The sequence below is a fragment of the Aptenodytes forsteri genome, unplaced genomic scaffold, assembly GCF_000699145.1.
Source record: "Aptenodytes forsteri isolate BGI_AS27 unplaced genomic scaffold, ASM69914v1 Scaffold194, whole genome shotgun sequence".
Lineage (NCBI taxonomy): Eukaryota > Metazoa > Chordata > Aves > Sphenisciformes > Spheniscidae > Aptenodytes > Aptenodytes forsteri.
In genome coordinates, this window is record NW_008795243.1 from 1,114,767 (window position 1) to 1,126,164 (window position 11,398).

General features: G+C 38.2%; 1 protein-coding gene across 1 annotated transcript in view; it reads left to right on the forward strand.

The window, feature by feature from the left end:
- The window catches only part of ABCA13 (ATP binding cassette subfamily A member 13), a 207,588-nt gene that overhangs the window by 169,604 nt on the left and 26,586 nt on the right, over window positions 1-11,398 (forward strand). The window contains exon 55 of the mRNA XM_019471904.1: window positions 6,774-6,924. Coding sequence (XP_019327449.1) covers window positions 6,774-6,924 — 151 coding nt within the window. The remainder of the gene's footprint in view (window positions 1-6,773; window positions 6,925-11,398) is intronic.

The following is an 11,398-nucleotide window of genomic DNA, read 5'->3' on the forward strand; positions in this document are numbered from 1 at the left end:
TATTGTAATCATTTCACTGAATTCAAAATGAAGTCAGAAGTGTCTCTTTGAGGCAGGTGCACTGAAAACAGCCTTGAATTTTACAGGACAGCTTTTGCACTTTTGGACAACACAGGGGACTAGAAATGGAAGATGAGCTTTTTCCAAAGTGCATGTTGAATTGCAAAGTAGAATTTTGGGAAGTTCAACCTAAAACATCTTGGAGGTGCAGGAGGTTATATAGAAAGAGCCTCACACATTGATAATCAAGTTGTATTCACGGAACTCCTGCTAGATTCTCAAAGAAAATAAGAAAAATGTACTTCTGAGCAGCAGCTACCTTTTTAATAGGGCAGAAGAGCAGATTCACAACATCTTCAAGTACTTCTAAAAGATTTGTTGGCCTCTAGGTTGTTTGTTTTTTGAATGTTTAATACTGCAAAAAAGGAGCTTATTCCTAAGAACCTGAGAGAAAATGGTGTCTGTTTTCATAACAAAAGCTTAGGAAAATGCATAACAGCTAGATGTTATGTAACAGTTTTCAATATCACTGAGATTCATAAGACCTGGTGTTATTAAGCAAGAATTGTTATGTAACAGTTTTCAATATCACTGAGATTCATAAGACCTGGTGTTATTAAGCAGGAATGTTTATTAAATAGTAGAACCAACTTCATCTCTTCTGCAAATCAGGTTTCCTGGCATTCGTCTTGATGGGGGCATTCTTTTGGGGAAGGGAAGGCTTCTGATCTGTTTCTATTAAGCTTTTCTCTTTTTGGTACACTACAAATTAAATAGGTATTTTAAATGCACTATGTGCCTAAACTTTGTATCTTACCATTTACATGGCAAATGCACATTTATAGTATACAAGCTGAGCAGTCTGCCAAAACCCTGCTTTTTTTTATTTTTATATCCTTCTGCAGAAAATGTTTTTAGGCAGCTCCTAACCTTTGCAATCCCATTCTCATTGATAAAGATGTGATAAAGATGTCTGATGTAATAAAGATAGTCTAGTAAGAGAAATAATAGGAATTTATCACCAACCACAGCCAATCTTGTGAAGATAATAGCAAAATGCCATTCACAGGGGATTTTGCCTTTTTTATTATTTTGTGTACCTCATTAACATTGCCATTATCAGTGACATATCTGTCCAAATGAAATATAAAAATAATTATCATATAGAGAGTGTGTCTCCATATTAGGGCTATTTGCAACCCCAATATTAAAGAGTGCCAAAGGGAGAAGCAGCATTGAAACAGTTACTTTGGAAGATGTGGAAATAAAATACTGATACTGAAGTACCAGCAGTCCCTCTCATAAAGGGCAGAAATATTAAAAGCAAAAAGGAAAATGACTAGAAAGGAGAGTGTTCTAATAAAATTTGCTTACCTGTATTTATAAAGTATGGTGCTATAAGACATTAGGACACTCTGACTGGCTTTTGAACAACATCCACACAAAGGAGTTGTCAAGCTTAAATATGTATAATAGGTAACTGCATGGTCTGCTTGACATTTAGAAGGTTTTTTTTGTCTTCTCTGTATATAGCTGTTCCTCTTTAAGAGTACAGATGCACTCAAAATAGCTTATGCTTAGCCTTACTGCTATAACTAGATTGCTACCAGTGCATGAGCTGGCTAAATGAAAGCTAGTGTATAAAACTGTAAACATTTTGTAGTTACTTTTTCTGTCAAATAGCTTGAAGAAGTAAGGTCTGTATTAAATATGTACTAAGAAAAGCTGACACTTAACAAAGTGGTAAAATAAAGGAGAACAAAGTGAGCCCTCATATTCTTTGAATCTCTGCTGGGCTGATGTATCAGCAGATATTGTACATCTGTTCTACCTTTTTTTTTTTTTTTTTTTTGTTTTTGTTGGCCATTTTTTTTTTTCTTCCCCTTTCCATATTTGTGTCTAAACCTTCTTCAGTGACTCTGTGCCATAAAGCCTCCCTCAACTGAGGAGGGATAAAAACAGCTTGGAAGAGAAAGTGTCAAAATCCTTTTAAGTGTCATGTCAAGATCAATGTAAAATAATGAATAATGTGACTAGTGGTTTGTTTGTCTTTTTGGCACTCTCTGCTTTGCAGTCTTTGCTGCTGCTGTTTGCTGAATAGAGTTGACTTTAAGTTCACACTTAGAGCAAAGTCTCACTTGTAGTGGGGTGCATAGAGGAAGAAATAGATAAGCCGGGTGTCGTCTTGTTCATGAGTTGACCCCCTGAGGCCTGAAGCATTTGGCAGTCTTCCTCATGTAATTAATTTATCTCCCATGAATTTCCATCTTCCTTCTGCACAGAGATATCCTCCATGACAGCAACTCCCCATCCTATTTGAATTGTCAGTCATCTCAGCTGTTGGATTACAAAGTCATAGGACCAAAGAATTGCTCTCCAAAGAAGGGAAAGTAAAATATTTCTTTATAGCTAGAACTCAGACTCCTTTGATAGTTATGATATTCAGCTTGATAAATAATTAAAAATGTAATTCAAATAGCTTTACTTGAAAGGCAGAATAAATTTACATCAATATAATGGCTGAGATAGCTGTTGTTACACTGTATATCAGTATAATTAGTTTAATTATAACTAAGCTATAGTTACATTAATTATATTTTAACCTTGATTTTTTATAATGTTAATTGAGCATTAGTATGCACTGAATTGAATGTGCAGTTAAGAGTACAATGGAATGTCTAACTACTTTTGCAATTTGTAAATTTATACTTCATTTTGACTAATTAATGGAATTTATCTCTCTACAGAAGCCATTGTAAGTACCATATATATCACTGCCTTTATTTTAACTGCATTCAAAAACTGCAGAAAAAGCATACAAAAGCAAAGTAAAGTGCACAGCAGAGTCAATAGTGAAACAATTTTTCCAAAACCAGCCATAAGCCTGGGTATATCGAGGGTACTAAATTGTCTCTGGAACTTGAAACCGAGGTGTGCCTTTGAATGTCAGCCCACAGCTAACTATAAGCTACGTCGCCGGTAACCGCTGTAACAAATAAGAACCAAATCTGGTTTCTGCAATAACCAGCCTAGCCTTCTGGAAACTACAGGTCCAGTTCAGGCGGGAGAAGGCAACAGGTTTTGTCCAAGATCATTCTCACTTGTTCCAGTGTTTTGGTTTCTTTTCAGTGCCAGCAAAGGCTTTCTGACTGGAGTGCCCCATGTCATCCCAATGTGGCCTTCCAGGCTGGAATCAGATTTCAGGGGTTTCTTTCAACACACGAAAGAAATGGATCGATGTAAAAAGCCTTGAAATGATCAATGGAGGAACAACTTTGAATGAAAAATTTTATTCACGTAGAGTTTAGTTTATTATCCCCAGTATCTTGCAAGTCTGGCAAGTTTCTTTCATCGAGAGTACAAAACTCTAAGATGAGCGCTCCAAACTTACGAAAGCCTCCTTGAGTCCTGGATTTTTTTCAGGATGATTTGCACCAAAGTATCATAATTCTCACTGTATAAATGGAGACCAAAGCACTTAGAAAGGGATGGAATACAATATCTTCCATGCTTCAAGTGCTAGACTGTGCTATTTTTCTTGAGGATGCCACACATTCTGTTGACCTTTTCCGAAAGTGTACTAGAAATGTAATTTTGCAACTTTAAAATTTTGTTTAACATATAAAGTTTTCTGGATGTGTTCTGTTGGTTTTGTCTGTTGCAGTTTTTCCACTTTAAAGGAAAAATTAAATAGTAAGTGGAAGTATTGACCGAGCATAACGATATAGTCTAAAAATGCAGTCTTCACTAGGAAGGAGAAAACTTGTGTTCCATGTTAGTTCTGTCTTAACTTGATCAGGATATGTAACCAAAGTTGCTAACAGAATTTAAAGAAAACAGTTACTCAGTGTTTTTATAATGGTACAGAAAGTCCTGTATTAGTGTAAAAGTCTGTTTTCCTGCCTATAGTTTTTAGATATTACACTGGAATTCATTGTGTCTACTGTACTATGGACAAAAAGGCTGAGAGGGGTTGGAATCTGTACTTATATGTTCTTTCTCTCTTTATTTATAAAACAGGCTGATTTTTTTCTTCCTGTATGTCCTGTGGTTTATATGAATGGCCTAATGAGAAATGCTAGCATGCTGATAACAAAAGGGCAGAAAACAAGCATCTGTTTTTCTCTAGCTTGAGGAAAAAAAACATCATTTTTCTGCATGCTAATCGAGATTTCAGAAAATATTAAAAAATGTATTTCCAGTTTGATTCTGATAACATCATATATGAAGATGTTTGTTAAGGAAGAAGAGGATTATAATTAGTTTAATGAATGGCATCAGAATTTTTTAAAAAAAGGGAAAGCATTTACAGTATATCATTCAGTGAAAAGGTTTTCTGGTATCATGCCATCACTACTTGAAACGTTCATTTCACTTAGACCCATTAAAATGAAATCTGAGAGATTGACTGAATTTCAAGGAAAATCAATTTCCAGAGATGAGGGCAGTTTTCTATTGTAAGATATGTACTATAATTAAAAATTATGCTGTGTTTTTCTTTCATCTATTCTTTCAGTATTCCGAAAAAGCTTAGGACCTGGCTAAACAGAACTGAAGATGATTTCCAGCTTTTTGATTTGAAAATCTACTCAGTGATATTGCCAAGGGAAGAATAGGCATTGTACTATACATACCAAAAAAGTCTCACTAAAAGACCAGAATCCTCATATGGCTTTTTTTTTTTTCAGGTCAGATTGTTTTCTGCTTTGAGAGATACAGAGACAGAAAAAAATTAGGTCCGTGAGTTCTTTAGTGAATACATTAGAATCTCTTTATTAATGGGAACTCTTTAAGTGTTCAAGGTCAGCACTAATGGATAAAGTTGCAAGATAAGGACCAAACTGAGTAAGAATATTAAATGATCTATTCTCACTGTACTCTTCCTTTATGAAAGCTAAAGGTCAGTGGGTGGGATATCGTTCATCTAAGGCTGTGTGCTTTACGGGAGGCACAACACCAAAGTCATGTCTGTACTATTGGCACTGGGGACACTGATGTGTTTTTATTTCCTGATGCAAACGCAGTAACTGTTGTCTAATACATTTCTAGCTAAAGAACATTAGATGTCTGTTATTTTTTGCAGCCATGCATACTTATTTTTTGTTCTTCATGGTATGGACCCATTCCAGACTAGATGTATCTATCCAGCTACAAGGTTCATGCTGAGTAAAAGTCCCTGAAATTACCCCTGAGTGTGATTTGTTCTCTGTGACTGCACTTGGCGTATTACCAAAAGCTCAGTCTCTTGTTTCTCCAAAGACAGCAGCTGCACCAAAAGAAAACCTTGTTAGTGTGCCTGAATCTTCCTAGTAAAACAAACCTCAGACACATATCTCTGTGTTCAGCAGCATCTAGATAGCATTTCACTGTGGATAGTGTTTCACTCTGTTAGAGTTCATTAAAAAAGGAAGCCACTGCTTCTGACAGGTTATGCAAAAAGATCAACATTAATCAGTCCATATCTTATGATAAAGTTCATCTTAAAAAATAATTTGATTAGATTTAGGTATGGCTGGAAACTGAGCTGGTAAAAATTCTGTATATACGTTATTTAAAATAACCTATAAGTGGATATAAATTAATGAGGAAGTACACTTCTGGTATCCTCTTTCCCCTATCACTCCTTTTCTTTTTTGCTAAGTCTTTGTCTAGAGAGATGTCTACAGGCAGTTAACTTCCTTGGCACCATCCAAACCTACAAAGATACTAAAATTTTATATCATTTTCATTAAGAGCAAAGGACCGTTCTAATTAGTCCCCAGCAAGGTTCGTCATAATCATGATAATTTATCTTTTGATAGCATTAAAATATATTTTGATGCCACAGTTCATTATGTAAAATGCAGAATTTGTGTTTTCTTTTTCTCCCCAGACTCCTGAATCTTGTTAACAGGAGATACATATTTATATTTTTACTAGTGCTAGTTTCTGTAGATCCTGCACTTAATACATTTACTTTGAGTCTAAATGATTAATCATATATTTTGTTCTCTTAAACAGAAATGTAGAAAACCACTAAAGTATCTTAATTTTGACAGGTCTTTTTTGTACATGTAAATCAGCATCACTGAATGTTGACTTAGATGTTGGAATAAATAGGATAGATTTAGTGTCATTATGGGTAATGAGACACCCTTGCAATCAAGCTTGCTTCTTAGCAATGAATGTAATTTCAAGTAATGCTGTACAGCTACAAAGTAATGGCCAAAGTCTCTTAAATCAGGATCATTTTTTTCCTGTATTGTCTTTTAACCTACTAGGCTTTAATATTCTGTGTTTTGTTTCACTCTTGTTGTTTAGAGAATGCATGCATGCATATGTGTGTGCACAGACACACAAAGAATAAACAGCCACATTTCCCTCTCTCTCTCTCAACTACTGCCCCTTTAATATTGAATGTGATGCACGCAGTATGATTTTTGAAATATGTCTCCTTAGAGCAGTGTCTACCAAAGAGATAAGGAAGGTAAACCTGGCAAGAATTAATTCTCATAGATCTGTCCTCCCTCCTGTGTTGATCTGTTCACCTTGACACACACACACCGTTAGAATAGTGATGTGTGGGTGGCAGTGCTAATCTGAAAAGGACAAAAAGCGTGCATTGCATGTGGGTGGTACAATGGTAAGTGACCATAGCGAAGAGATTCAAAGTCATTTAACTATGGAAGTGAGGCTAAGTGTGTTTGTTTTGAAGACTCTATATCCCATGGGTGAAACCCAGGGCTGTGGTTTTTTTAAACAACATTCAAGTCTCTCTCTTTTTCTTTAAACAGGTCTGAAATGGATATACTGTCTGCTAGCGCTGAAGGCATTCTCATCGGCTATTGTCCACAGCAAGATGCCCTAGATGAACTTTTAACAGGTTGGGAGCATCTGTATTATTACTGCACGCTGCGTGGAATTCCAAAACAGGATATCCGTAAGGTAACTATCCAGAACAGATTTGCAGGGGGAGCTAAAGCCAGGTTGGGCTGTGGAGTTTATAAAACAATTGTACTTTTTTTACATGAGAGAATATCTAATATTTCATCTTAACAGCTTTAGCAATAAGATTTTTCATTACTACTTTATTTAAAAAATATGGATTTTTTTTCTGTCTGTTACGCCAGTTCAAAACACAATAACTTCACTAAGGATAGTAAAATAACATTAATGCAAATGAAATCTCAGGCACAAAAACTCTAAAGGAAATGAAATTTATGAATGGTTCAACACCTTCATTATCACACTTAGAGAACTGGAAGGGAACACCACATGTTCTGAGTCATGCACCTCTGAAAAACTCTTTTCTTCAGAGATGGGTTTAAACTCTGAAGGAATTAAAAATTGTTGAATGATTGTATAAATAAACCAAACGTCTGGGTGCCAAGATGGCAGCTGTCAACACTCTGCTAGTAAATGTCTTAAACTTCACAAGATGGTGGCTGCATTCAAACCACCTGCTGGGAGCGGTCCCTAAAATATTCCAGCTGCCATACGAGGCCTGGGGTTGTTCAAGGAGAAGAGGCCAAACCTGTGTGTTGCGGTTTAACCTGGCAGACAGCTAAACACCACACAGCCGTTCGCTCACTGTCCCCGCCCCAGTGGGATGGGGGACAGAATTGGAAAAAAAAAAGTAAAGACAGTTTAATGGGACAGAAAAGGAAGGGAAAATAATAATAATAATATACAAAATAAGTGATGCACAATGCAATTGCTCACCACCTGCCAGCCGACACCCAGCCAGCCCCTGAGCAGCGGTTGCTGACCCTGGCCAACTCCCCCCAGTTTATATACTGAGCATGACGTCACATGGTATGGAATGTCCCTTGGGCCAGTTTGGGTCAGCTGTCCTGGCTGTGCCCCCTCCCAGCTTCTTGTGCATCTCCAGCCTCCTTGCTGGCAGGGCAGTATGAGAAGCTGAAAAGTCCTTGACTTGGTGTAAGCTCTGCTCAGCAACAACTAAAACATCGGTGTGTTATCAACATTATTCTCATCCTAAATCCAAAACCCAGCACTGTACCAGCTACTAGGAAGAAAATTAACTCTATCCCAGCTGAAACCAGGACACCGTGTCAGAAAATGCTTTCAGAGCTTACTAGCATAGATGATGACAATACCTGGGAATGTCACTGAGAGGATTTGAATTTACAGATACAGATGTAGCTGTGCTGACCAGCAAACAGTGCTCTTTTTCTGTAATGAGGCAACCAGGCAGGCAATACCAGAAATTAAGTACCAAATGGGTATAGTGTAAATGTGGGTTTTTTTCTGTCTCTGCAGATGGAAGTTTCTGATCTGACCTGGACTTGAGCAGCTCAGTCCCTTGTGCTTAATTGCATCTCTATTAATATGAGAAAACTGGAGTGTGATATGAAATTTGTGTCTGTCATTCCTGCTGTATAGATTGGTCCCATGTAGGTGCTATGGCTGTAGGATTGTCCTCGTAACCTCCAGAATGCTGCCTGTTGTCTTCCTTTTCCTTTTCCCAGAAGCAAATCCGCATGTAACTGAAATATCTTTTTTTCTACCTACCCAGCATTTTCCTGGCTATTGCCTCAGGGTCCGCTAAGTGGTTTACAGTCAGTTCCTTGTCTGTATGTGAGAGGGCCGCCTTCTGGTTCTTTGCAGCTTTTTTTCCCCAGCAGCTAGGTACTATTCCAGAAAAAGGTATGATTCTTGCAATGGGACATTGAGTATTCAGAAATAACTGCCATCGTGCCCCAATAATAGCATCACGACAGGCAATATTTTGAATTTTTCCTGTCTTAAGGTAATCATTTGAGTGTTTCTGGATGAGGGACTGGGGAAATAAAAGATTCTTACAAGTCTTTGCCCCTTCTCTTGGGCACTATCCTGCCTGGCTGGACTTTTAACTAACTGTTTTAACAGTACATTTCTTGCAGGCTGCTTAGAAATCATCATACAGTCTTTTATTTAGTTGTTTGCTCTTCATAACTTATCGGTGGCAGTTTTTGCTTCTGAGTACTAGCAGAGTAGTGAAAACTTGAATATGTATCCCTTGATCTAAAGGAAATATATTAAGGGATAATTGTTATTGCACTAAACCCCTCAACTATAATTACTTATTTTCTCCATGAACTGACAGCTCCTCTCTAACAGTTGGGCTAAAAGCCTATCATAACTAGCATCTATTATTGTGGCACTTTAATAGACACAAAGGTGGCAACAGATTCTGGCATCTCCTCTAGAGCTTTGTAGTCATTTAAAAGGCTGCTGTTAAATATCCATGTTATTGAATGCTTTTGGTCCTATGCGTAATTTAAAACAGGAATCAAAGTTTGATGGTTTAATGATGCAGCAGTGCTCTTAAAATGCTCTAAACATGGCTTTTAAGCTTTTCTGTCTTATCATTTTCATAAGAAAAGACAATATATTCTTGTAATGCATATGTCCAAATGGTACACCATGTGCTATAAATGAAGCAGTTTTTAAGACACCCTAAGAAGAATGGAAATTTCAGAAGCACCTGAATGATAGAAGTACATAGTTTTAATTAAATTTTGTGGGACTCACTTAACTCACATACCTTGGGTCATATACATACAGTGTTACCCTTAGCAAGCTCATTCCAGAGTATAGAGTAAGCATACTCCCCATTTGTGAATAAGGTGAAGCACATAAACCCAGGTGGGTGGTGATCCTCTGAGAGAGAAATGGAGTAGGAATGAGCCTATGAGGCAGGCTAAGAAGGACTTCCCCACAGTTAAAATAATTGCCTCAGCCTTATTGGAAGAGTTACTTTTATAACTGACTTGAATTTGCCAAGAGGGGTGTCTGAGTGAGAGCTGAATAGGGTTTTTAGTGCTGTGCTACCTTTCTGAGTCCTGGAGTCACAGACTTTTAGCTGTTGTTTTATTTTAGTACTCACAGGTGTGAGGAAAAGCTGTTCAGGTGGCACTGGCAGACACCACCTTATTGGTAATACCTCAACTGCAGACAACTGGAGACAGCTTTGAGGAATGTGAACTGATCCGTGCATTACAATGGGCCGTTAATGCTTTAATCTTACACTCTGTGCAAACTCCGTCAACGCCAGGTAGTAGAGGAGAGTGTCTGTGTGTGTGTGTGCACATGAATCCTGCTGTGACTGCTTGATTTGTGACTCCTTCAGGTCATTTGGCCTCCCAGCAGCAACTGTTTTGGAGGATGAGGAGTAGGATCAGGAGCTATGTGGAAGCTTGAGAATGGAGAGAGATCTGTGGCGTGCTTAAGGACCTGGATTTCATAAGTAAACTGTCCCATGCAGCACTGGGCTTTTCTCAGGTGCCTAGGAAGTTTTCCAGATTGCGATGAGCAGGACGATACCAACAGATTTCTATGCTGTGTCTGCAGGGTGTCTCTCTGCTTGCGCATATGTAAATGAACACTACTGCAAATGCTGCCTCCTGTCTGTGTTTGGTGAGGAGCCACAAGGGTAACCTGGCTTCGTATACTTTCTCTGTAGATAATGTGAGTGTAGTGCTCTCTCTGAAATATCTGGCATTCATAAAACCCATTTCAAATGCAGAAACATTTATGAATAATTGGTGTACCTAAGAGCTTCCACTTTATGTTCAGATCCAGCTATTCTCTGGGCAGTTAGTACACAGCTGCTCCAATGGCAGTTCTCAAAACCATTTGGGGAACAGTGCCTCAAATGGTGTGGTAATTCATGTACAGGTCCTGCTTCAAGTGAATCAAAATCAATTCTGCATTATTTAGAGATGAGTTATGTTACTGTGGTGCACTGGGAGAAGATAAATGTTAATCTTCTGATTATCCTGGACCTTAGATGATCTAAGTGTAGGCTTAGACTATTCTTTATAAGCAGCCTTCTGTGCCTTAGTTTCACATTTGTGATACGGAGACCGTTCTTCCTTTCAGTTGTCCTAATTTTTTGTCTGCGTAGATGTCGAGCAGACTTTGTTGCCATATGCTTGCGATCAAGGCATGAAAGGACTCCTGCAAATAATATTTAGCTACTCTGGTGTCCTGGTTTCAGCTGGGATAGAGTCAATTTTCTTCCTAGTAGCTGGTACAGTGCTGTGTTTTGGATTTAGGATGAGAATAATGTTGGTAACACACCGATTTTTTAGTTGTTGCTAGGTAGTGCTTACACTAGCCAAGGACTTTTCAGCTTCCCATGCTCTACTGACTGAGAAGGCTGGAGGTGCACAAGAAGCTGGGAGGGGGCACAGCCAGGACAGCTGACCCAAACTGGCCAAAGGGACATTCCATACCATGTGACGTCATGCTCAGCACATAAACAGGGGGGGGAGTTGGCCGGGGCATGGCTGCTGCTCAGGGACTGGCTGGGCATCAGTCAGTTGGTGGTGAGCAATTGTTTTTCATTTGCATCACTTGTCTTTCTTGGGTTTTATTTCTCTCTTTTTGTTATTTTCCTTTTCATTGCAAA